Consider the following 27,998-nt stretch of genomic DNA (forward strand, 5'->3'; position numbering starts at 1 on the left):
GGAGGGACTTGTCTGCACGCTTAGGGAGCTATGTTTACTTCCGCCCCGCGTTCTCTGGGAAAGGTCGTGCGCGTGCGATTTAATAAATGAGACTGATAGCTAAGGCCCTGGCCTCGGCCCTGTCCCGGGTTCCTGCAGGCAGACAGTGAGGAAGATAGCGACGTGGAGGCTAAGATGTGGGGGTCAGTGACCAGCCTTCCCGCACGACTGTCGATTACTATCGTGGCGGGCTGCCCGCGTCTCCGCTGGGAAACGGTTCCGGTGTGCTCGGCGCGGCCTCACCGGCGCCTGTCCCAGTTGTGCCTAGAACGTCAGCCCTTTCCTGTACTGGACAAGTCGGAGGCATCGCTACGGAGTAGCAAGTGGCCGAGGCTTTTCCCGAGCAGCGCGGTGGTGGCGGACACAGTGGCTCATCTCCTGCAGGCAGGACCTCCTGGATCTGGCGCACGGGTCTTAGAGTGCAATCCTGGTGGGTGGGGGACTAGGGAGGGGGTGTAGCAAGTGAGAGACCCAAGTTTTCTCCGGGGTGGGGGGGGGGAGAGGGGAGAGGGAGGGAGTGGGGGAGAGAGAGAGAGATACAGATACAGTAATACAGTTTCCCACTTATTAGGCGCAGTCAGTGCAAGAGGGATCTTCCTTTATACTTCTTTATCTACCCTCAATTGCACCCCCTTCCCTCTAGCAACTGACTTGATATTGGGTGCACAGAGCTTTTGAAAAATGCTATTAATTTGTTGAAATAAAACTATGCTTTGGTTCGTTTTGACACAGCTACAGTTGTTTTTTTGGGCTAAAGATTCCAGCTATGTGATCTATTTGCTAGCAACTAGGCAAACAAGGCATTTAAGTGCTACTGGTGGACTGGAGGAAGAGTGGGTTGACCCAGATAATGGGGAGCAGGGGGGTTCTTGACACCAGGGGAGAGACAGCAAAGATGTGAAAGGAAGAAATTAGCAACACCTCCCCCTCTACTCCTCACCTGGAAGGTCCTTTAACTTTTCAGTAGAGAGCTTTTCCCATCACACCTTTCCTATCTGGTTTGTCTCCAACCTTTTCCACAATATGCTATGGCCAACAAACACTAATTAAGTGATTTCTAAATGCCAGGCACTGTGTTAAGTAATGAAGATACAAAGAAAAAGCAAAAATGATTCCTATTCCCAGGAACCTTACACTCATATAGAAGAAACAACATACAGAAGTGAATTCAAGAAAATATAGAGTAGAGGAAAGAAGCCTTAGAGGGGAAGGCCAAAAGGAGTAGATGGCACTTCAGGGGAGTCTTAAAGAAAACAAGAAAGTTAAGAGGTGAGAAGGGAAAGCATTCCAGGTATGAGGGACTGCAAAGGCACGGTATTAAGAGATAGAGTGTCAGGATTGGAACAGCAAGGAGACCAATATGACTAGACTATAGAGCCCTTGGAGGGTGTTGTGTTAAAAAACTAAAAAGAGGTCAGACTTTAAGTGACAAAGTTATATTTGCTCTTAGAGGTTATAAGGAGCCATTGGAGTTTATTGAGTGGTGGGAGTTGGAGGAAGAGGACAGTGACATAAAGTGACATAGGTATTCAATATAGGAAAATCACCTTGGCAGTTGTGTGGAGAGTATTGGGAAGGGAAAAAACCTGAGTCTGAGAGACCAACTAGAATGCTCCAGGAGATAGCTTTTCAGAACCTGAAGAAGGGTGATGATAGTGTGAGTGGAGATTAAAATATATATATATTTGAGAGGTACTGCAAAGAAATAAATTTCATTTAGTAACTGCTTTGGTTAAAAATGGAGCAATCAAGGGAGAAGAGCCCACTATGATAGGAGCATGTGAATTTGTTTGACTAAAAGGATTACATGGTGCTGCCTTTGACAACAATGGGGCATTTTAGAAGAGGTGTAGGTGGTTTGGGGAAAAGGGAATGAATTGGGCAGCTAGGCAGATAAGAGGGCCAGGTTGGGTTCAAATTTGGCTTCAAAGAGTAGGTGTGTCAGAATTGCTAGTAAGACAAAGTTTGTTTGTGTTTTGTTTTGTTTTTTAAGTGAATGAGTTGTTTTGGGTTTGGTGAGTTTGAGACTTCTAAGTGATATCCAATTGAAAATATACCAACAGTTGAGTGATGCTGGAGTGTAGCTGAAAAGAAAGATTATGGTTAGATAGATCCAGGAATAGTATTCTTAGAGGTGATAATTGAACCTCTGGAACCTGATAAGATCCTCATATGAAGAGAGTGTGTGAAGACAATAGAAGATGGTCCAGGGTGGAGTCTTGGGGGCATATCCACAGTTAGAGTTATGGAGATAGATACAGATAAAAAGAAGTCTGACTGGTAGGAAAAATTAGAGAGGAGTCATAAAAACAAAGAATAGAGTATTCAGGAGAAAATCATTGAATATCATATGTTTTAGGAGAAGTCAAGAAAGGTGAGGATTGAGAAAAAGCTATTAGAATTGGCAGTTAAAATTATTCATTGGAAATCGAAGAGCATTTTCAGTAAATTAGGCCAAAAGCCAATTTGTAGAGAATTTAGAAGAGAGGGAGGCTAGGAAGGAAGATTGATTGTTAAGGTTTTTTCAAGGAGATTAGAGGAGAGGATATTGAATCAGCATAATAGAATCTATTATTGTCATTTTTTTAATGGATGCTGAGACTTGCTTGTGTGTATAGGCAGCAGTAAGGAGCCAGGAAATATAGAGAGAATGGGTATGGTGGTGGAGACAGACTGCTAGACAAGATAAGAGGGGAGGGAACAAAGGTACATGTAGAGGCCTTGGCAAAGCATAAGGGGCATCAAAGACTGTATTGTGGGAGAAACACACCCAAGTTTGTAGCAGGGTCTTGCTCCAAGAATGGGAGACTCAAACTCATTTCAATCCAGAAGTAAGAAAAGAATTTTATTTGAAGAAGAGGTTTATGGTAAGTCTAATAGCTTGTGGAATAGTGTGGGGACTAATAAAGTAGCCTTAGGACTGATGGGTAAGCCCAAGACTTAGTAAAATAGCCTCTCTAGAGCTGATGGAATTGCAGCTCTCCAGGTGTGGAGTACTAGCTTCCTGCCTCTAGATCAGTGTCTGGGAACTAGTCATCTCTGATTCCAGAGAAACCTGGAAAGTGGGCATGGCCAGATTCAGGTGGAGGTGTGTTTTGGGGTTTGACACAGACATCATAGGGAATAAGGAGCATGTACAGGTTTGGGGGATGCATCTGGAATGCCAGAGTCCCCAGTGCACAATTTCTCTATTTTCCACCTTACCATCATTTGTCAATGTGGGAGAGGTCTTGCTGCCCTTCTGGAATGAGAATTGGGGGTAAGGGTAACTAAAGTAAATATAGAACAATATCATTAGTAAAACAGATTAGGCACAAAGCTGATGCCCAGTATAGAATATTTCCGATTCAATAGAGGTGATTGATGACAACTGATCAACAGTTCAGATTTTTTAGTTTACGTTTAACTAGTGCTAACTAGTGAGAAATGCAAGATTTCTGAGTATAGGGGTCCCATTCCTATTACTACCCCTCACTGCCCACTCTCTACCTTCATCAGCTGGAGTGATCAGACAGTAAGGGATAATGTCAGAGCCATATGAGATGAAGAGGAGAGAAAAGGTAGCTTGTTTTAGAAAGACTAATTAATTTTTTTGGTGAAATTGTGAGATGAAGTCCTCAGCAGAGTAGATGAGGGCTTAGAATGTCTTTGGATCAGAGAGAACAGATTTGGAGTAGCCACATGGTGAGAGGATAAAGAATCAACTGAGAAGGAGGAGAAGGTATGTTGCTTTCGTATGGTGGGGCCCAGTTGAGTTTGGATAGCATAAATTTATAAGAATCCAGTTGGCAAGATTTCTTGATTTTTCTCCATTGCTGTTGAGCTGCATGGGGATAGGAGGGAAACAGGGAAATGCTGGAAATAATCCAGAGTTGGGTTGTAGGGTGTGGACTAGAATCACAGAGAAGAAAAGTGATTGAAGAATTCAAAAGCAGAAGATAAGTTTCAGTTGAACTTTTCTAATCTGGGGTTAGCAATTGGGAAAGGAGCAAGTGTGATGATAATACTGAGGGAGGGATTTAAAGTCATGGTGAGGGCAAAGAGCAAGTTTAGGAGGAAGAATAAGATATAGAGAAAAAATAAAAAAATACCAGATTATACTCAGTTAAAGGAAATGTAAAGAACTTGAACATGGAAGTAAAGCACGTGTGGCTGAAGTGTGTAACTGAGATGTGGAACCAACTAGATGGAGTGTAGCTAAAGTACTGGACTTGGAGTCAGGAAAATTGAATTTGAAGACTGGCTCCATACACTTAATAATTTTGTGACCTTGGGCAAGTCATTTAACCACTCTCAGCCTCAGTTTCCCAGATATAATAGTATCAATTCACAGGGTGATTGTGAGATCAAATGGCATGACATGTAGATCATTTAGCATATTTTAAAGTATTAGATCTTGGAAATTGAGTAGATTAGTATTTGAGATAACAGAAATATGTATGCTAAAGACCCTGAGGATGATAGCAGGAGTAGAGAGGAAACTAGGACTGTGCTCATTGAGAAAGTTGGGAGAATGTCTTGAGAGTTCATAGATAATAGTTAGTGAATTTGAATTGAGCGATAACTTTGGTTTGAATAAATTTCAAAGGAGGAGAGTGCTGGTAGTGATGATGGTAGAAAAAGAATCTAAGAGTGGTAAGTTATTCCTTCCAGGAACACTGAATAGAAAGGGAGCATGAGTGAAACTGCACTAAAAGCACTAAAAAAGGACAGCCAGGTTTTCAGTTTAGTCAGGAAGGTGCTAGGTCTCAGTGAGGGAAAAAAAAGAAAGAAAGATCAATTCAGTCAGAGAATCTAGGTTTGAATCTTGCCCCTGATGCTTTGTCATCTTAGTTAAATCTCTACTTCTCTTGGTCTCAGTTTCTCCATCTGCAAAATGGAGATGTTGAACTAAAACAGCAAGGTAGCATAGTGCTGGGCCTGAAGTCTGGAAGATCTAAATTCAAACTTGGCCCCAGAAACCCTGGCCAAGTCACTTAACCTAACTCTACCTCAGGTTCTTCAACAGTAAAATAGAAATAATAGTAGTATTCACTTCCCAGGTTTATTGTGATGATTAAAGGAGATAATACAGGTATCCCTTCCACATCTTGACTTTCCTCAATGAGGTGTCCACATATTTCAAGTGACATAAGAAATCAAATGGGAATTGGAGCAGAGGGGTGGGGAAGTTTTGCAGAAGCTGCAGAGGATACCTGAAGACCAGCAGATGATGCAGAAAAAGTTTAGAACTCAGAAATGCATAAAATACTTATATAATATCAACATATTTTGTCTTTTAATACCACAAATAGACATAATTTCTTTTTTAAAGTTAAAATAAGTAAAAAGTTAAAGCTTTCAGAAACAGTGTGAAAGCCAGCAAACACCCAAAGGCTTGAAATATAGAGGTATCTTAAAAAGTTCAGCAACTCATAAATGCATATAAGGTACTGTAAACACCCCATATAAGAAAAAAAAATTCAGATTTCTTCCGGGGGAGGGAGGCAAAACAATTTAAGTGGATTTTATAGATGGGGGAGGGACAGGTGGGCATAACCCTAGCCCCTGAGATATGGAAGGGATACCTGTATTTATTTTTTTTAACATTTCTTCCACTTTTTTTCCCATTTGAATGAGTTTATTTAGTCAATTTAGAACATTATTCCTTGGTTACAGTAATCACATTATTTTGCTCCTTCCCCTCCACCCACTCTTCCCGCAGCCAACACAATTTCATTGGGTATTACATGTGTCCTTGATCAGAACCCATTTCCATGTTCTTGTTCACACTAGGATGTTCATTTAGAGTCTACATCCCCAACAATATGCCTTCAACCCATGTATTCAAGCAGTTGTTTTTCTATGGTGTTTTTACTCCCACAGTTTTGCCTCTGGATGTGGATAGTTGTTTTTCTCGGAGGTTCCTCCGAGTTGTTCAGGGTCATTGCATTTCCACTAATGGAGAAGTCCATTACATTCAATTGTACCACAGTGTATCAGTTTCTGTGTACAATGTTTTCCTGGTTCTGCTCCTTTCGCTCTGCATCAATTCCTGGAAGTTGTTCCAGTTCACATGGAACTCCTCTACTTTATTATTGCTTTGAGCACAATAGTATTCCATCACCAACATATACCACAATTTATTCAGCCATTCCCCAATTGAAGGGCATCCCCTCATTTTCCAATTTTTTGCCACCACAAAGAGCACAGCTATGAATATTTTTGTACATGTATTTTTCCTTATTATCTCTTTGGGGTACAAACCCAGCAGTGCTATAGCTGGATCAAAGGGCAGACAAGTCTTTTAGCTCCCTTTGGGCATAGTTCCAAATTGTCCTCCAGAATGGTTGGATCAATTCACAACTCCAACAGCAGTGCATTAATGTCCCAACTTTGCCACATCCCCTCCAACATTCATTACTTTCCTTTGCTGTCATGTTAGCCAATCTGCTAGGTGTGAGGTGATACCTCAGAGTTGTTTTGATTTGCATTTCTCTGATTATAAGAGATTTAGAGCACTTTTTCATGTGCTTATTAATAGTTTTGATTTTTTTTTAACTGAAAATTGACTATTCATGTCCCTTGCCCATTTTTCAATTGGAGAATGGCTTGGTTTTTTGTACAACTGATTTAGCTCTTTATAAATTTGAGTAATTAGACCTTTGTCACATGTTTTTGTAATGAAGATTGTTTCCTAATTTGTTGCTTCTCTTCTAATTTTGGATGCATTTGTTTTGTTTGTACAAAAACTTTAATTTGATGTAATCAAAATTATTGATTTTACATTTTGTGATTTTTTTTCTAGCTCTTGCTTGGTTTTAAAGTCCTTCCTTTCCCAAAGATCTGACAAGTATATTATTCTGTGTTCACCTAATTTGCTTATAGTTTCCTTCTTTATATTCAGGTCATTCGCCCATTCTGTGTATATCTTGGTGTAGGGTGTAAGATGTTGATCCAGACCTAATCTCTCCCATACTGTCTTCCAATTTTCCCATGATTTTTTTATCAAAAAGTGGGTTTTGGTCCCCAAAACTGGGATCTTTGGGTTTATCATAGACTGTCCTGCTGAAGTCATTTACCCCAAGTCTATTCCACTGATCCTCCTTTCTGTCTCTTAGCCAGTACCAAATTATTTAGATAACCACTGCTTTATAGTATAATTTGAGATCTGGGACTGCTAGGCCTCCTTCCTTTTTTTTCATGATTTCCCTGGATATCCTTGATCTTTTGTTCTTCCAAATGAACTTTGTTATGGTTTTTTCTAATTCCGTAAAGAAGTTTTTTGGTAGTTTGTAAAAATAGACTCGAACTCTGGACTTCAATCCCCACAAGCCCTTGCTCCACTTCCCCAAAATGCTTTGTAATCTCACGGAATTCTGAGGTGGGCTGAGATCGAGAAGGGATTTAACCTGATTGCAAAGGCTTTTGTAGTCTCTTTTGGACTTCCATTTTGGGACAGACATGGCTCTTTCCATAATGTAGGTGAGGTCTTGTCTAGGCCTCTCTGGCCTAGGCACGTTATTCTTATCCTGTATTTTCTTTAACCCTTAACTTTTAATAAACCTCTAAAAAATATAATACTCCTTGCAGAGAGAAACTAATTTCTACCTGCCTCAGTCTCCTCAGCCTCCCCTAAATTTTAATCTTTACAAGTTCAATGGGTATGGCACTAAACAAGTAAATTAATTTGGGTATGATTGTCATTTTTATTATGTTAGCTCGTCTCACCCATGAACAATCAATGTTTTTCCAAATGTTTAGATCTAATTTTAATTGTGTGGAGAGTGTTTTGTAGTCATTTTCATATAGTTCCTGTGTTTGTCTCAGCAGATAGAATCCTAAGTATTTTATATTGTCTAGGGTGATTTTAAATGGAATTTCTCTTTTTAATTCTTGCTGCTGAGATGGATAGGAGATATATAGAAATGCTAATGACTTATATGGGTTTATTTTTTATCCTGCAACTTTGCTAAAGTTGTTGATTGTTTCGACTAGGTTTTTGGTTGATTCTCTAGGATTCTTTAAGTATACCATCATATCATCCACAAAGAGTGATAGCTTGGTCTCATTGCCAATTTTAATACCTTCAATTTCTTTTCCTTCTCTAATTGCTACTGCTAGTGTTTCTAGTACAATGTTAAATAATATGGATGATAATGGGCATCCTTGTTTCATTCCTGATCTTATTGGGAAGGCTTCTAGTTTATCCCCATTGCAGATGATGTTTGCTGATGGTTTCAGATATATACTGTTTGTTATTTTTAGGAAACACCCTTCTATTCCTATACTTTCTAGTGTTTTCAATAGGAATGGGTGTTGTATTTTATCAAAGGCTTTTTCTGCATCTATTGAAATAATCATGTGATTTTTGTCAGTTTGCTTGTTAATATGGTCAATTATGAGGATAGTTTTCCTAATGTTGAACCATCCTTGCATTCCTGGTATGATTCCTACCTGGTCATAGTGAATAACCCTTTTGATGACTTGCTGGAGTCTTTTTGCTAGTGTTCTATTTAAGATTTTTGCATCTATATTCATTAGGGAGATTGGTCTATAATTTTCTTTCTCTGTTTTTGACCTGCCTGGCTTTGGGATCAGTACCATATTTGTGTCGTAAAATGAATTTGGTAGAACTCCTTCTTGGCTTATTCTGTCAAATAGTTTGTGTAATATTGGGATTAGTTGTTCTTTGAATGTTTGATAGAATTCATTTGTGAATCCATTTGGACCTGGGGATTTTTTCTTAGGGAGTTCTTTGATGGCTTGTTCAATTTCTTTTTCTGATATGGGGTTGTTTAGGTAATTTATTTCTTCCTCTCTTAGTCTAGGCAATATATTTTTGTAAGTATTCATCCATATCACCTAGATTGCCATATTTGTTGGGCATAGTAGTTTTTAAAGATTGCCTTAATTTCCTCTTCATTAGAGGTGAGGCCTCCCATTTCATCTTGGATACTATCAATTTGGTTTTTTCTTTCCTTTTTTTAATTAGACTGACTAGTACTTTGTTTTGTTTTTTCAAAGTACCAGCTTCTAGTCTTATTTATTAAATCAATAGTTCTTTGACTTTGAATTTTATTAATTTCTCCTTTGATTTTTGGGATTTCTAATTTAGTCTTCATCTGAGGATTTTTAATTTGTTTGCTTTCTAGTTTTTTAATGTGCATGCCCAATTCATTGACCTCTTCCCTTCTTAATTTGTTAATATATGAACTCAAGGATATAAATTTGCCCCTGAGTACTGCTTTGGCTGCATCCCATAGGTTTTGAAAGGATGTCTCATCATTGTCATTTTCTTCAATGAAGTTATTGTTTCTACAATTTGTTCTTTTACTAACAGGTTCTGGAGAATCGTATTGTTTAATTTCCAATTAATTTTTTATTTACCTCTCCATGTACCCTTACTAATTATTATTTTCATTGCATTATGATCTGAGAAGGTTGCATTTATTATTTCTGCCCTTTTGCACTGTGTCTATTTCATCCTTGAGCTCCTCTAGTTTCTCCTTTAGAAATTTGGATGCTATTGCCATTTGGTGCATACATGTTGAGTACAGATATTTCCTCATTGTCTATACTGCCTTTTATCAGGATTTAGTTACCTTCCCTATCTCTTTTAACTAGATTTATTTTTACTTTGGCTTTGTCAGATATCATGATCGCGACTCCTGCCTTCTTTTTAATCAGTTGATGCCCAGTAGATTTGGCTCCATCCTCTTACTTTCACCCTATGCATATCTATCTTCCTCATGTGTGTTTCTTGTAAACAGCATATGGTAGGGTTTTGGATTCTAATCCACTCTGCTATTTGCTTGAGTTTTATGAGTGAGTTCATTCCATTCACATTCAGAGTTATGATTACCAGCTGTGTATTTCCCAGCATTTTGATTTCTACTCCTGATCCTGCCTTTTCTTCTTTCACTATTTCCTTCTACACCAATGTTTGTTTTTAATCAGTCCCCCTAGTCCCCACCCTTATTTTACTTCCCTTTCTACCCCCCCTTCTTATTCCCCTCCTTATTTTCCCTGCAGTCTTTCTAAAAATTACCCCCCTACCCTCTCCCTCCCTGTACTGCTTCCCTCCCCACCAGTCCGTTTATTATCCTTCTACTCCCCATATAGGGTGCAGATCTATTCTCTGTCCCAATGGATTGGATTGTTCTTCCCTCCCTGAGTCAGTTTCAAAGCATGTAAGAGTTGAGTATTTTCTATCTCCAACCTCTTCACCCCTCCAGTGTATTGATGTTCTTCCCCCTCCCACCATGAGCTTCTTTGTGACATATAAATTTACCCCCATTTGTTTCTTTTCCCATTTCTGCCAGTATCAACCTCCTTTTTTTAGCTCTAATTGTGTATATATATATATATACACACACACACACACGCGCACATACACACATGTATATGTATTTATGCATGCATATATCTATATACCTATTTATGTCTTGTCCTTTCATCCTATACAGTTTGTAACTGTTCAAGTGTAATTCTTCTAGCTCCCCAGCTGATAGCAACAGTTTTTAAGAGTTACCAGTGACCTCTTTTCTTATAGGGATACATATCATTTTAACTCATTGAGTCTCTTAAAATTTTTTTTGTTGTTGTTGTTTTGTTTTGTTTTTCTTTTCTCCCTCTTTTTAAATTACCTTTTGATGATTCTCTTGAGTTCTGTGCTTGGACATCAATTTTTCTGTTCAGGTCTGGTCTTTTCTTTACGAATGCTTGGAATTCTTCTATTGTGTTGAATAACCATACTTTCCCCTGTAAGAATACAGTCAGTTTTGCTGGGTAGTTGATTCTTGGTTGTAGACCTAGTTCCCTTGCTTTCCGGAATATATTCCATGCCTTTCGGTCCTTCAGTGTGGATGCCGCCAGATCCTGCGTTATCCTCACTGTGGTTCTGTGGTATCTGAATGACTTCTTCTTGGCAGCTTGTAATATCTTTTCTTTGATCTGATAGTTCTTGAATTTGCCTATAACATTCTTGGGTGTTGTCAGTTGGGGATTAAATACAGGAGGTGATCTGTGGATTCTTTCAATCTCCACTTTTCCCTTTCGTTCTAGGATATCGGGGGAGTTTTCCTGAATAATTGCTTGTAGTATTACATCTAGGCTTTTTCTTTTGTCATGGTCTTCTGGTAGACCAATGATTCTTAAATTGTCTCTCCTGGAATGATTTTCTAAATCATCTGTTTTGTGAATGAGATGCTTCGTATTTTCCTCAATTTTTTCATTCTTTTCTTTTTGTTTTATAGTGTCCTGCTGCCTTGTGAGGTCACTTAATTCCAGTTGTTGTATTCTGGTTCTTAAAGACAAGATTTCATCCCTGGCTTTTTGGTCATCCTTTTCCTTCTGGTCTGATTTTCTTTGAAGGTCATCTTTCATCCTCTTTACCTCATCTTTTGTCTCCTTTGTCTCATCTTTCATCTTCCTTGCCTCATCTTTCATCTCCTTTGCCTCATCTTCCAGCTGCTTGATTTTGGCTTTCAAGACACTATTTTCTCATTTTAGTTCAAGTGCCTCTGTTTCCAGATGATTTATCTTAATTTTTAAGTTCTTTTGCCAATTATCTTCAGGCTCTCTTAATTGTGTTTTTAGTTCTTCCACAGCCTGTATCCAATTCGCTGGGATTTCTGATTTATCGTTTGCTGATCTCTCCCCCTCTGTTCCATTTTGCTGAATAATAGCTGTCTATTGTAGTTTCTTTCTTCTTTTTCTGTTGTTTGTTCATATTCACCCCTTCTTTACTCCCCGTATTTGTCTGTGCTCTTGTTCCTCTCATATTTTTTAGTTTTGGGGGCTTCTGTCAGTCCCCTCTTGGAGCTTTAACAGGAGATCTCTCCGTGTAGTCTCTGGGAGAAGATTGTTGGGGGTTTGAGCTTCCCTGTCCTCTGGAGGTTTTTGATTGGATTAAAGTCCAGCAGTCAATGAGGATGGTTGTGGAGCCTGGACTTCCCTGAGTTCTGGAGACTTTTGATGGGATTAAGTTCAGCTTGGTTGGGCTGGGTGTGCTCTGAGTCCAAAACCTCCTGGAAGGCTGGAGCAAATATGGAGGATCTCCACAGCTTGGCCAGGCTGCCAGCTCTATGCTCCCTCTTTAGCTCCTTCCCTGCCATCTGTGTTGGATGCACTGAACTTGGCACAGCCCTGCCTGCAAGATACACCCTCCAGACCAGCACCATTGCCCGCCCAGAAGTTCCCGCTGCCACTGCAATCTTGGTGCTCTAGTTGGGAGGGGGGATGGGTCCTGGGACCTTCGAAGAGCATACTTTTTGAATTAAGTCCAGTAGGAGGGTTCCTTGGCTCTGTCTTGTTAAGTTTGATTTTCAGTCCCCTAGGAGCATTCAGTTTGTGATCGGTAAGCAGGGGTATGCAGAGGTCTGAACTTCTGCTCTTCTAGGCCGCCATCTTGACTCCCGATACCTGTATTTAAATACTTGTTTTCCCCTCACCCACTTCCATTTCGGAATATATGATCCCTAAGCTCAATATTTTAGGATTAAGTTGAAATTCTTTTGTTTTTGAGGTAAAATGTTCAACCTATTAGGTGTTAGATGCGGGTTCAGAATGGTCCAAGTTAAGAATTCTTATTTTAGTGAGTTGCCTCAAGCACTGTGGTCGGATGACTTGCCCATGTTCACAAAGCCATTATGTTTTAGAGGCAGGACTTGAACTCATGTTTTCCTGGCTCTGAGGATGATTAAACCATTATGCCAAAACTTTAAAATATTATGTAACGATTATTGTTTCAAACCATGACTAAGTATTAATTCTATAAATATTTATAATATGACCCAGTTCAAGGCTTATTCATTGCATCATCTGTGGGATTTAAAAGTTCCATTAGGCTCTTAACTTATCTGAGTGTGACAAATAGAGCCAGAAATTTAAGATTTTAAATTGAAAGTGCAGTGGTTCTAAATTGATATGGGAATTAGAAAAAAAAATCAATAAAAAAATTTCTTGCACATCACTTTGCTAGATAATAACCAGACTGGGAGAAGGGCAACATGCCCAAATATCATATAGATATAACATGTCCATATGTCAGCAAAAATAAGTCAAAGTGAAAATCGGTATGTTATAATTTGGGGCATGAGTTTCTGGGAGAGTAGGGAAAGTTTCTTTTGAAAGTGATGCTTGAGCTGAGCCTTGGAAGAACGTAGGGATTCGAAAAGAAGTAAGAAGGGAGTTTATTCCAGTGATAGTAGAAAAACAATGCAAAGACACTGAGACATGAGATGGATAAAGAATAATAAAGTCAGATTGGTTGGCCTTGTATGTATGTATATATGAAGGGAAGTGCTGTGTAAAATGGATTGGTACCAGGTTATGAAAGTCTTCAAATTTCAAACAGAGGAGTTTGATCCTAGAAATCATAAGAAGTGTCTGGGTTTATCAACGGGATGATAGTCAGACCTGTGCTTTAGGAAAAGCATTGTGCTAACTAGTAGAGGATGAATTGGAGTGAAAGAAAATTAAGGCAAGGAGCCTGATTAGCAGATAATTGCAATAAACTGGATAAGTGATGATGAGAATCTGAATTAGGGTGGCAGTTTTGTGATTGGAGGAAGAAGGACCTGTATCATAGCTTTTGTGGAGATAGACTGGGCAGGATTTGGCAGTTGATTGGATATACAGGATGAGTGAGAATGATAACAAAGTTGCAAACCTGTGTGATGAAAAGGATGGTGGTGCCCTCAACAGAAATCATGAAATTTGGAAGACAAATGGATTTGTTAGGAAAGATAATGAATTCTGTTTTGGACATGTTTAGTTTAATCCAGTTTGAAATGTGCAATACACACCTGATGATATAGGACTAGAGCTCAGGAAGGTTATATAGATGCATAAGCGATCCTTTTTAAACCTGTGAAAGTGACGGATACTATCCCCTTTTTACTGATAAGAAACTGAACAAATGGATAAGTTACTGCCCAGGTTCACACAGCTGATAAGAGTGAAAATATGAGATTTTTTAATCCAAGGTCAACATGGTATATTGCCTTTATTTAGTAGCAAAAATGCAGGAACTTCAAAGATCAGTTTTTTATTTGGTTAGTTTTTTGAATCCTCATTTTCTGTCTTAGAATTGATATTAGTTCTGAGCAGTAGTGGAAAAGGCTACAAAACTGTGGTTAAGTGGCTTTTCCAGGATCACAGCTAGGAAGTGTCTGAGACCAGATTACTATGCACTGTGCTACCTAGCTGCCCTTCAGAGGTCAGTTTTAAAGTGTTAGTACCTTAAAAGAACTAAAAGAAAAAAGTTTAGATTCACCAAAACAGCACATTAAAAATTACTGTAAAAGCTCTATTTTGTAAGTAAAATTGAGGCATTTGGTTTTGAAAACTTCAGTGTTTGTATATTAAATTACTTTGAGTTTAGGTTTTATCTCACTTTTCTATTTTATTCTCAGTGCCTGGTATATTCTAGACATGTAATAAATGCATGTTAATTTATTGGCTTAAATGAAAAACACTAACGTCTTATAATTGAAAATTTTGCTGTCATTCCCCCAAATAACAAAATTTTCTTTCCATAATCTAGGGCCTGGAATGATTACCAGTGCATTGCTCAATGCTGGTTTACAGGTGATTGCACTTGAAAGAGACCGAACTTTTCTTCCATATTTAGAGGTATATAATTTTAGTTTCTTAAAACTAATACTTTCAAAAATTTAGCTTTTGCTGGTCTCAGAAAGTGGAACTAAGCATTTGTGATTCATTTTACTTCTCATTAGTTTTGTTCTCTTTCCTTCTAAGAAAGCCTATTGCAGTGGACATTAGACAAAAGACTTTTTTTTATTCCTTTTTTTTAATTTTAAGAATATTATGAACTTGACCATCAACAAAGAAAAATAAGGAATAAAGTAATAAAAAAAGGAATAAAGAAAAATAAGGAATAAAGGAAAAAAAATAAAGGAATAAAGTATTCTAAGTAAATTTTAAAAAGTAATAATAGCTGTGACCTTTAGCTGATTATTGATTGATGTTCCAGTTTTTTTTCTTTCCTTCAGATCCTTAGTGAATCCAGCAGTATTGGTGTTCTCACTCTTCCTCCTCCATGATACTACAGCTCCTGACTTCTTGCTTTTCCCCTGTCTAGTCCCAAGGCCTATCTAGAGTTATCTCACTCTTGCATCCCTGTATCCTGGCTTCTCTAGCTTCCTTTGAGAGTCAGTTCAAACATTCTACAAGATGACTTTCCTAGTCTACCCTGCTCCTAATGCCTGCCTCCTGTGATTGCCTTCCATTATTAATTCTATTTCTTTGTATCTCTACATACACACATATACATATATACGTTTCTATGTTTTTATTGCATTTCCCATTTTTATTCAACAGAAAATGTCAGTCTTGCTATAAGGATTAAAAAAGAAAACAGAAACTTTAGGAAATGTGTATTCCTCTTTCTTTGTACTGTCAGTGTTTAGGACAGTGCCTAGTAGATATTAAGCACTTAATAAGAGTTTGTTTTTAGCCTCAGACTTTTACTTGGTGTTTTGCCCTAGAAAAGGAAAAATTAAGGGAATAAGCTAAGTATATGGGGGGGGGGGGGGGAATGAGCATTTATCTAGTTCCCATTGTGTTCCAGGAACTATGGCAAGAGCATTTTTAAAAATATTTTCTTATTTGATCCTCATAATAACCCTGCAAGGTAGGTATTATTAATTATTCCTGTTTTAAAGTTGAGGAAACTGTGGCAGAGGTTAAGGGACTTGCCCAGGGTTACGCTATCTGAGTAGCTTCTGAGAAGCCTAGGATTTGAGGCCAGGTTTGAACTCAAGATTCCTGACTCTAGGCTAGTGTTGGCATACCTTTTAGAGATTGTGTGCCCAAACTGCACCCTCAAGTTACCTGTGAGCCTCCCCACATTACCCTAGACAAGAAGCAGAGGAAGTGCTTGCATTGGACTGCTGGGCAGAGAGGTGGGGCATATGAAAATTGTCCTGAGACACCGTAGAGAGGGAAACAGAGCAGCTCCCTCTGGTATGCTGGGGCAAGCATGCCACACATTCACCAGCATGGTTCCAGGCCCACAATCCACTATGCTACCAGCTGCCTGTAATATACAAGAAATGTAGTGAAAATAGAAAAGGCAAGAGTTGCTAACAGTTTGGATCTATGGGAAGACCAAGAGTGAGAAGTCTTAAGATGATCCAAGTTGGAATACCCTCACCAGAAGGTTAGAAGAGATTATGGGGTTGAGGAAAAAGTTACTGAGTTGTGTTTTGGACTTATTGAATTTGAGATGTCCAAAGGGAAGATGATGATGCAAACCTAGAACTGAGCACAATGACCAGTCCTGGAAACTCACCAAGTAATTATAAATGTATTGATGAAACTGAAACTTTGATTTATAGTTTTTTTATGGTGCTGTTTTATAATTTGGGTGTCAACTAAGTGAAAACACAATATAAGACATCAGACAAAAAGCATTTATTAAGTACATACTATGTGCTAAGCACTGTGCTTAGTATTGGGTTTACTTCTATAAACAAAAAAGAAAGACAATGTCTACCCTCAAGGAGCTTGCATTCTAATGGAGGAAGACATGAAAGCTGAAGGTGGAGCAGAGAGGTCTGTGAAAGTACCCAGCATAGGGCTGCTGAGAGGGAAATAAAGATTGGCTACTATGGCCCCTCCCCAAAATTGAGGCTCCATGAGGAACTCTACAATGGGAGAAGGAAAAATGGGCTGCCATAACAGAGATATGGAATTCAACAGTGGGAGAGGGAACTGCCATAACAGATGTGTCAGGGTGAGAAAGCTGTGGTTGAAGATAGATCAGATGTTCCTAGATGCAATTGCATTTGAAGTCCAAAAAGTCAGAAACATAACCAGGAGGAAATCTTAGAATGTTGAAATTGGTAAGTCAGTAAGCTCCCCCTTACAGCATGTGTTTCTACTCACTTCCCATTTGTCCTGATTTAATTGGGGTTTTAAATCTCCACGTTCTGATCCAGTACTATAATTTTATTGGCACATTGAAATCTTAATATGAACTCTCTTCACTGATACATATCAGGAACTTTATATAGGGTTGCTTGAGGCTTGTCTGTGGTCACATAACTAGTATGTGTCAGTGCCAGAACTGAAAACCACATGGCCCAACTTGGCCTTCTATTCATAATGTTATGCTTATTCAGTAAAATTTGATCAATAATTCCAAGGTAGAATATTCTACAAGGTTTACAAAGTTTAAAAATTTTGACTTTTTATTCTAGTCCCTAAAAAACCATCTTAATGGACAACTAGAAGTAATCTACTGTGACTTCTTCAGTCGAGATCCCAGTAATAATAGAGCAACAACACCACCTCCTTTGTTTACAGAAACACTTTTCAAGAATTTTGGAATAAGAGAAATTCCATGGGAAGCAGGTAAATTTTATCATTTATTAAAATAAACATATTTAAGTTCTGTTCTGTTAATGTTCTTGGTCAGTTGCTTCCACTGACAAGTTTTCAAGCATGTTAGGTAAATATAATTAGTCTGCTAGTATATGTGAATGAAAAAAAGAGCAGATGTTTTTTGCTTTTAGGTAGGAGTATTCTGGATATCTAAATATTCAGCTTCAACAAGAATTTCTCTATTTCTATGTAGTGATCATTCTACTTGGCAATAAAGGGGAGGATTCACCAGATCAGAAGCCCTGTCCTCATGTTGCTCACAATCCAAAAGAGGGATATGACAAATGCATTAAAAATTTAGTACAAAATGATGCACAGTAAGACTGAGAGAAAGTCTCTAACCAGCAGAGTAGGATTTTAACCAGTAAAGAGAGCTAGACTTGGATGGGGACAGAGAAAGCAGGGAAGTGGCCTTCCAGGCAGTGAGCAAGAACATCAATATGAAACATATAAAAGGAGACTTTAAGTAAAGTTTGGTTGTAATATGTCATTTTTGGAAGAGAATAGCATGAAATATATCGGGTGAAAAGATTGGCCAAGGACATGGAAGGCCTTTAACATACAGGTAAGTAATATAAATTTTATTTAGTAGTAAAAATGAACCATTGAAGGATTTTGAACTGGAGTGTCATAATCACAATGGAAATAATTTAGGAGAGTGAGAGTGGAGGTAAGATGACTTACAGGAAGGTGATTACAGTAGTCTGGGTATGTAGTAATGAAGCCCTGAACTATGTTGAGGGTGATAGAAATATAAAAAGGCTTATTCTAGACATTTCATGCTTCAAACTATGTTAATGTTAATAGAATGGGAGTAGATGCATGGCTCAGTGAATAGAGAGCCAGGTCCCTGGTTCAAACATGACCTCAGACATTTCTTAGCCTTATGACCCTAGGCAAGTCACTTAACTCCAATTGCTTAGCCCTGACTCTTCTGCTTTGGAACTGATACTTAGTATTGATTCTAAGACAGAAAGTAAGGGTTTAGAAAAAATGTTGTTAGAATATTAATAAAATGCCATGTTTCCATATTAAAGAAACAACTCAGAGAAGTTAGGATTTCATTTCCCAAAGCCAAGAATATAGAGTTTTGTGAAGATTAATTTGTTTGTTAATTTTGTTAACCTTTTGAAAATCTATTACAAAGAAAAAATGTGTAGAATTTTTACTTAGGTATTCTTGCTTTTTTTTTTTTCATAACAGATGTTCCTGTAAAGATAGTTGGATTTTTCCCAGCTAAAAATGAAAGAAGTGCACTTTGGAAATTTTTATATGACCTCTACTCTTGTAGTTCCATATATGACTATGGACGAATAGAATTGAATATGTTTATTAGTGAAAAAGAATACAAGGTATCTTACTAAAAAGAAGCTGCTAAGTATTTTTGGTAACAATTCTCTAATGAGTCTCTTCTGAAAGTCATTTAATGTTTCTGAGCCTTAGTTTCCTCATCTGAAAAGTGGAAATGGCAAAAGCATTTACCTTATATGTCTTGGGAAGAACGAGTGAAATGATGTATTTAAAATACTTTGCAAACCTTAAAGGACTATGTAAACATGAGCTATTCATAGTATTAATATTTATAGTCATATTTCAGATGATATTTGTTTGGCTTAAACACATAAATCAATTATTCAGGCAGTAAGAATTAAGTGCTTACTACATGTCAGCCACTGTGCTAAACATTGACTGCATATATGAGTAGAAAGACAGATCATATCCTCAAAGGAGCTTACATTCTAAAGGGGGAAGGTTGATTTTCTTTCTTTTTCCTCATGTCAAATTTTAGACTTCACTTTTTATCTGAATAATGTGAGTACAAGTATCAGTCTCATGTTATATGATAGTAGATGCCTTTTCTTTTTGTAGCAATTTGTAAGTCCTCAAAGTGCATTAGGTAGTTAATGTATTAATCACAAGAACATCCCTATAATGCACAGATGGGTATTGTTATCTGTGCATAAGGTAAGGGATACATATTTATGGTCTAGAGTAATAGAAACTAAAGCAAAATTTGATGAAGTAATCCAAGGTTATTCAGGAAATGGTACTTTTGGGAGTAGACTTCAAAATTTGATCATCACTATACCAAATGCTTGGAAGTCACTGAACTTATTTGTCCTTTCTGCCTGACTCATTGGAGGCACTTAATAAATGCTTATTACTTTATTGATTCCATAATTGTTATTTTATCTTTTAGGAGATTTTCCTCACAGCATGCCATAATGAAAGTACTTTTTTAAATAGCTTAAAGGAAATCTGTTTTGTGTAGCGAGTTAGTCAAAGAAACAAAGCCCTCTAAAATAATTGATATTAACATTTTTGTGTCAGTTTTTAATTTTTAACTAACTTAGATTTATAGCTTTTATTTTCAAATATTATAATAGTGTTTGTGGATGTTGAAGGATTTTGAAATATATTAATATTCTGTCACTTATAAATTTATTCTTTGGTCAGAAAATCATTTCGAAGCCTGATGAAAAATTTTATCAACCCCTAAGTGTACTCTGTCAAACAGCTTATGAGATAAAGCTTCTACATATGGTGAGTAAAATTGTTCTTAACTGGAGGGTCTCTCTGAAAACTAGAGTTTTGCCTAGGACAAAATCTTGTGGTGAGTGATGAAGGACTGACTAGTCTGTCTTAAAGCTTAGGCCTAGGCCAACAGCCTAGGCCCTTTCCTATTATTTCCTCTTATTCTGTCTCTCTCCCTTTCTTTAATTCCTTCATTCGTATTAATTAAAATCTCCATAAAACCCAGCTGACTTGGGTATTTCATATTTGGTAATTTTTCCCATGGCGACCACTTTATTTTTAATATAAAATCAAGACACTAAAAATTTATCTTTGCAGTTTGGGCAATTCAAAGTCTTAAAAACCCTTATTTCATGGTCACAATCCTTTTCTCAGACCTTATTCTTTTTTACCTCAGCTCTTTGCTGTTCCTTAAACAAGATACCACCATGCCTGGAATTCTCTTTTTTCTCACGTATGACTCCTGGCTCCCTGGCCTCCTGTAAGATTTAGTTAAAATTTTCACCTTTTACAAGGAGCCTTTCCTGATGCATCTTAAAACTAATGCCTTCCCTCCGAGATAATCTCCAGTTTACCCTATATATATTTTGCTTGTCTTTGATTGATTTCATGTTGTCTCCCCTGTTAGACTAAGAGAGTAAAGACTTTTTCCTTTCTTTGTATCTTCAGCACTAGAAAAATAGGAGCACAATAAATGCTTAACAAATAAATATTGACTTGACCTTTTCCAAAATTTCATCCTATTTACCTCACTCAAATACTCCTCTCCATTTTTTTAATGATCATCCTTTTTAAATTTTCTTTATACATTTCCTTGTTGTTTTGCCTTACTGCGTTATCTTCCTTGCAAGCCCCTTAGCAATGATTATCTCCTCCAGAGCTCTATCTAGGGTACTCTTCTATCTGTTCTTTCTCTTCCTCCATCCCTCCCTATTCTATTAGACTAAATGGAGAGTTTGAACTTATAGATAAAGGAAAAAACTATACAGGGAGAAGTTAAGTTTTTTTGGGGGGGTTAATTTAAATACACTTTTCTTTAAGGGATCATTAATTCTAACATTCTATAGTTGAGTCAACATCATTTATTAAGTACTTACTGTGAACAGGTAATGTGTTCTAGGAATACAAATACAAGCAGAGAGTCTTTCTCTCAAAGAACTCACATTCTAATGGGGAGGACTTCATATGAAAGGAAATTGAAAATGTGGCAGGGGAGCAAAGAAAGAATTAACTGCATGATTCCAGGGTCAGGAATGTAGATGCATTTTCTGCAAAGAACCAGTCAATTAAAGGCACAGGAACTGAGGATACTCCCAATGTAAAAAATCCAAGAGTGAAGTGGATAAAGGCATTTCTGTAGAGGAAGTACAGAGGAATGAAATTATAGAAAAAATTGCAACCAGTGTTTTAAGAATTTCAAAAATATGCTCAGTGTTACTAGTCAAGCCCAATTTAGATAAGATAACTATAAGGCAGGAATAACTTGTGGAATTTTGATGAAATTAAAACAACTTTGGGGATTTGTTTGTTTTCCTAAGGAGCCTTTATCATCATTTGTAACCTTCAAAAGTGGAAAATTCCAGTCATTCAAGTGCAAGGTAAGAAGCAAAGCTTTTTAGATATGATCAATGATTTGGTTTGTCTTATTTAACTACTTTATTATAGGAGAAGGTTTATTGGGAGAGGATTGGAAGAATCATTAGGAAATGATAACTTTTAGAGAAAACATTTTACTTCAAAAATGAATGAATTCCCTTAACTGTTTTTTCAGAGGGAAAAATTTTCTCTTTATGTACTTTTGAAGACATTGGGGATTTTTCAACAGTTTTTTGTATTTTATTAAAAATGTTTAAAATATCAATGTGCTGGAAATTTAAACTTTTTTATGTTTGAAACACTTATATCTATGAAATTGCAAAAAGTACTATTTTAAAATTTGAGTAATGTGACCTATGAAAAGTCATGTTTATATTTTTTTTAAATGCTCCAGTGTGAAATAAGAGAAGAATATCTACAATCCTCAGTTCTCTAGAAAGAACTAAAAGAATATCCACAATGATACCACAGTATAATGAAAAGATTCCTTAAAGGAAGTTGAACTCTTGAGAATTTGAAAGGAATATTGTATACATTATCAGCTATAGTCATTGTGGGTTTTTTTTTGTTTATTTGTTTTTCTTTATCACTGTGGTAGGCCCATGGAGTGTTTGGGAAATAATGGATATAAGGCATCAGTAAAACATTAAAATTTTAATTTAAAGAAATTATGTATCCCATGTCAATCGTGTCAGTATGCTACATATTTATAGAACAGAATTCAACATTAGGCATATCATCTTGGTTCCTATCTTTGGTTGCTGAATATATTTTTAAAAAATATAAATAATTTCACATTGTGGATTACTATAAAGAATCTAGCTCCCTGACACCCTCCTCCTCCCACCAGTTAAGACAACCAAAATCTTTCTACCAGGGAGGTATCTTTACAAAGGGAGACTTAGTAGAGCCGATCTGATAACTTAACAGCCTAAATCGAGTTAACAAGCATTAGGTTTTATATAACATTCCGTATAAGTGTCATAAGTACTGAGATACCAGTGGAATATGATTATAATTTTTCAATAGTTTTTATTTCACCTGGCTTTCAGGTTTGTTAGTATTAAATGTTATAAAGATTACTCTTTCTAGACATGTCAACTCAATTTAAATATTAAGTTTATCTTTTTTGTCCTTGACCTTTTAAGTGCTTCGATATGACTGATCATTAACTTCAAGCTATTATAAATTTCTGATAGTTCAAAGTTATAACCTTGGTTTTTATTTTAGTATTCTTTACTATCAGCTATAGAATAAATAAAATTATATTTGTTTGACTTAAAAACCTATAAAACCAGTCAAGAAGACACCAAATATCTTTTAGTGTATGCAGCATTGTAGAGAACTACTGAGTTCTTTAATGATGTTAGTACAATTTAGGAATCAGATCATAGGTTATTCCTGGAAGGACACACCTTATAGGCCAGTGGTGGTGAACCTTTTAGAAGAGTAGGTAATGTAAGAAATGTCCTCAGGCCCCTGTGGAGAGGGGGAGGGGAACAGTTTGGCCCCGAGCCCCTCTGGCTTTCTAGTAATTAACTCTGGTGAACTCTTTGCTGGGATGACAGTACACATACCCACAGAGGGGGTTCTGAGTGACCACACACACACATGTACCATAGGTCTGCCACCATGGTTATAGGCTATCTCGTTTGGTCTTCTCATTTTACAAATGAAGAAACTGAGGTGCATTAAGGTTAAATGATAATCTCAGGTTCACTCAGGCAGTCATTAACAGAGACAAGATTTTAACAAGAATCACTAGCTCTTATTTGCTTTGCCCCTACCTCTGACCCAGAGTCTTAGATGAATTGTAGCATAGGGTCATATTCTTGCCCTAGCAATATTTTTTGTCTAAAGTTCTCTTTCTCTCCCCCTCCCTCCTTTAGGAATCAAAAAATAAGCACCTGAACTTTATTCGATTGACTCCTCGAAGAAATTTATTTACAGATAATTTGACACCTATGAATTCATGTAATTTTATGTACCTGGTTAAACAGTGTTTTACCAAGCGCAAATATAAATTAATTGATTTATTTAAGTAAGTATTTAAAAGGGTGAGTTCATTTGAGAATTTAGATTTCATTAATATTACAGGACTAGTTTTGTATGTTTGATTAACTTAGAATGAGGCATCATATCCTTATTTTTTCTCTATCCCTATCACACATATTTCTCCCTTTTTTTACTTTTCTGCATCAGTAAATGCTGTTTATTGAATAAATCATCAGTAGTTAATAAAATTTAACTTATTTTTGCCTTTGCCCTAAGTTAAATTAAAAGTGGTAGCCTGTTGTATGCTAATAGCATAGTCACTAGAGTGTTAAAGTTGGAGTCAGGAAGACCTGAGTTTGAATTCTGCTGCAGAGATTTTGTGACAGTGAACAAATCACTTAATCTCTCTGAACTCCATTTCTTTATCTCTAAATTTAAGACTCAGCAGCCTCCAAGCTTTGAAGCTTTACAACTATGTTTCTTCTCACTAAAAGGGAGAAAATGATTGCAGCCTCTTGTATATCCTACCACTTCATTGCTTCTCCTCAACTAGTTCATTCTCATCTCCACCTCTGCATTCTGAAGTTACAGGATCCTTGGCAAACTTTATAATTAGCAAAGGCTTTATGTCCACAGGGTATTCTAAAAGTCTTAAGTGCAATTTAAAGCCCAGATAACTTTAAATTGTACTAATACTTCAAGAAAAACCTCTTACTTTCTGTCACAGAAGTGATACTGAGTATTGGTTCCAAGACAAAAGAGTAACAAGAACTAGACAATTGGGGTTAAATGACTTGCTCAGGATCACACAGCTAAGAGATGTCTGGGACCAGATTTGAACTCCTGACTTCAGGCCTGGCACTCTATCTGCTGAGCCACCTAGCTGTCCCTTTACTCAGACTTTTAGGATTACTCTGTATTGCCTCATTTTGATCCTCATGACAACCTGTGAAATCAGTAATGCAAGTTTTCTATCATTGCGCTACATGTTACACTATATTAGAGGTCCAAGTACAGCATTTCACACTCAGTGTCATATATGGAAATGATGGGATTTATGATTAGATACATTCCAAAATGTGAAAAATTTTGGTAGTTTTTTTGGTTGTTTTGTTTTTAGTTTTTTAATTCAAAGATTTTATTTTCCAAATTATATGAAATAATAATTCCAAAATTATAATATCCAAATCATCTCCCCTCCTCTCTTGCCTCCCACAACTTGGAGATGGTAAGCAATTTGATCTGGGCTATAAATGTATTATAAAGCAAAACATACTTCCATCTTGGTCATTTTTGTAAGAGTACACTCCTACACAACCTAAACCTCAAAATAAAACTGTAAATAAACTGCAAAAGATAGTATGCTTTGAACTGCATCAAACTCCAACAGTTCTTTCTCTGGAGGTATATAGCATTCCCCACCATAAGTCTTTCAGAATTGTCCCTGATCATTGCATTGCTGAGAGTAGTCAAGTTTTCACAGTTGATCGTTATACAATGTTGCTGTTACTGTGTACAATGTTCTCCTGCTTCTTTTTTACTTCATTTTTTATCCGTTCATGTAAATCTTTCCAGATTTTTATGAAATCATCTTTATGAAATCATCCTGCTTATCATTTCTTATAGCATCATAATATTCCATCATTGGATAGTTTTTCGTAAAAGAATCACATTACCATTTCTGGAAACATGTTTCTAATTGCCTGGTGAATTATTTGTTGTGAGCCCAAACTAGAGATTATAAAAGTGTGCAGCATCTTCTACAAAACTCATTGCTCAGTTAGGGCTTGAGATGAAACAAAAATGCAAATTAAAAATAAAAGTTATTAAGTACTATAAAATCATGAACATCTATGGGAAGGGAAACATTGTGTTGATTAAAAGAATGTTCATTGTTGAAAATTCAAGAAAAATTTGAGGGCATTTGCCAAAGACAGTATTCTGTTTAGATTGTTGGGAGTCCATGTTCCCATGTCATTCAGGGGAAAAAACAACTAGATTTTAAATATATGGTAAAAAATATATATATTCTAACTCTATATGTGCTGAATCAAAATATGCTTCCTTTCACATGTAATGTGTAATGGTGAAGATAATATTTTGTGGTAAGATCAGATAGAAAATAGAAATGAGGAAGACAGCAATGATGAATTAATGTATGCCCCAACAAGGAAGCAAGTTTAATTTAACTAAGCCATTGGTTACAAGAATAATTAAGGTTGAAAAAAAAATCTTGATCTGCTTTTAAAGAAATGGTATAAAATTTTTCAGAATATTTTTAACAGTGTTTTTAAGTATATGTTTATATAATTATTTTGGCAAACCTTTGCTCCATATGGTCAGTCAAAAAAAACATTTATTAAATACCTACCATGTCCTAGTATTATGCTAGGCACTGAGGATACAAGTACAGAAACAGTCCCAGAGCTCAAGGAACTCATGCATACATATATGCATGCATGCATGCTAAAACACCTAGCAGGGAGATCAGGAAAAGCCTTAGGAGGCAGTGTGAAGAAACATGGTTTCTCATGGAAAGAAGTCAGGAGGGAATATATTCCAGGTATGGAGGATAGCCAGTAAAAAGATAGTAGACAAGATATTGAATGTCATAGGGGAAGAATAGTAAGTAGGCCAGTTGGTACCCTAGGGTCCATGAAGAAGAAGTATGTATAACTAAGCTGGAGATATGGGTAGGAAGGGCTTAAATGTTAGAAGGAGGATCCTAGCTTGCTATGATTATCTGAATTTGACCCTTCAGGTAATAGAGAACCACTGGATTTTATTAAGTAAGGGACCTACTAGACTATCTGACAAGAGAGGACAAATGCAAGTGATATTATGGAAATAGAATTGACTAGACTTGGTATCTGATTGAGAGTTGAGGAAAACTCCAAGTTTGCAAATCCAGGTGATGGAAAGACAATGGGATCTCCCAGCAGAACTAGGGATATTCAATATCAGGGTCGGTTTGAAGAGAAATATAAGTAGTTTGTGTTCGCTTTGGCAGAACATTTACTAAAATTGGAATGCTACACAGGAGAATAGCATGGCCCTAAAAATTGCACAAAAGATGACTTTTGAATGTGTTGCATTTGAGATTCCTACAGGATGTCGGTTAGGAAATGTTCAGCAGGTTATGTGGTCCTGGGGTTCAAGAGAGAGACTAGGGCTGGAAATGTAGATGTGGGAGCCACCTGATGAGATGGGTAATTAAACCCATGTGAACCAGTGAGGTCACCTAGAGAAAGTATATAGAGAAAAACAAAGATGGTCTAGGAAAGAGCCGTAGGGACTCTTAATTAATCTGCAAGCAGCTAGGCTCTAGGGATACTAAGACAAAAGTGAAGCAATCTAAACCCTTAAAGAGCTTATATTTTCTTGGAGGAGACAAGAAGGTATATACATAATAGATATAGTGCAACTTGGTAGAGCAGAATCCATACTGTGATTAATTTATAATAAATTGATTTTTAGAAGATAGTTTCTATATAATTTTTAATGTTAATTGAAAGTTTTTATAAAAAGAATGAAATAAGCCTGTTTCTGTATTTTGCAGCTCATGGTCTATATGTAATAAAGGGGATTTGCTTCAACAACTAAACAGGAATAAACATGATCCGGTAGGCAGTTTGGAGCCAGAAGAATTTAAATATCTTTTTGAAGTTTTGGAAAGTTCTGAAACATTTACCCAAAAATGGCTATTTGATCATTTCCTGCAAAACACAGTTCTAGAAAGCAGCTAAGTCACAAAGATTTTATTAACTGGATGGAGCAGTTCCTTTGAGAATTATGTTATAAATTAAAAAGAATAGGTTTTAAAAGTTTGCCTCTTTTCAAATGAGAATAAATGGTTTTGTTTTACACAATTGAAGGATGATGTCTGAAAGTTCACACTGATTTTTTTTAATAGTTGTTACTGTTAAATGGATAAAATGTATAAGCAAAACCTTCATTTGACTGTTAATTGGAAGAACTGAAAAAAAATCAAGGTTTTTGGAGAATATGTGCAAAATTCTTTCACTGCTATCTAATTGGTTGGTAAATTACTATCAAATGGAAATTAATTTAGTAAATTCCAGCCTTGTTAAAACATCTTAAATTGAATTCATTTAAGTATTAATGCTTTCACATGGGCTTATTTTTGGTTACATTTCATCAATCTTAGAAAGTTAATTAGATTGATCCAGTTATTTGCAAATTTTACTTTGTAAGCCTTTGAAGTTATGCTTGCAAGTGCTGCAAAGTAAAATGTAATTTTAAAATGTCTTATTTAAGTTTTTTATTGGAATTTTTTTATTAATAGGTTTTGTGATATTTTTCCAAAGCCTACATTTTTTATCTAAATACTTGAGTAACACATAAAATAGAAATTTGTTTAAGTGGGGTTGCATTGTGTATGTATTTTAATAAAGAAATGTATATTATGAAGAATGTTA

The 27,998-nt window shown here is 36.6% G+C and overlaps 1 protein-coding gene across 1 annotated transcript; it reads left to right on the top strand.

The window, feature by feature from the left end:
- On the top strand, positions 1-27,990 carry TFB2M (transcription factor B2, mitochondrial). Its single transcript, XM_056816052.1, has 8 exons — positions 1-469; positions 14,570-14,658; positions 17,250-17,403; positions 18,637-18,785; positions 19,891-19,977; positions 21,507-21,566; positions 23,454-23,605; positions 27,119-27,990. The coding sequence occupies exons 1-8, from the start codon at positions 175-177 to the stop codon at positions 27,303-27,305; spliced, it is 1,173 nt and encodes a 390-aa protein (XP_056672030.1). The 5' UTR covers positions 1-174; the 3' UTR covers positions 27,306-27,990.
- Positions 27,991-27,998: the final 8 nt, after the last annotated feature.

Source organism: Monodelphis domestica, chromosome 2 (assembly GCF_027887165.1).
Source record: "Monodelphis domestica isolate mMonDom1 chromosome 2, mMonDom1.pri, whole genome shotgun sequence".
Classification (NCBI taxonomy): Eukaryota; Metazoa; Chordata; class Mammalia; order Didelphimorphia; family Didelphidae; genus Monodelphis; species Monodelphis domestica.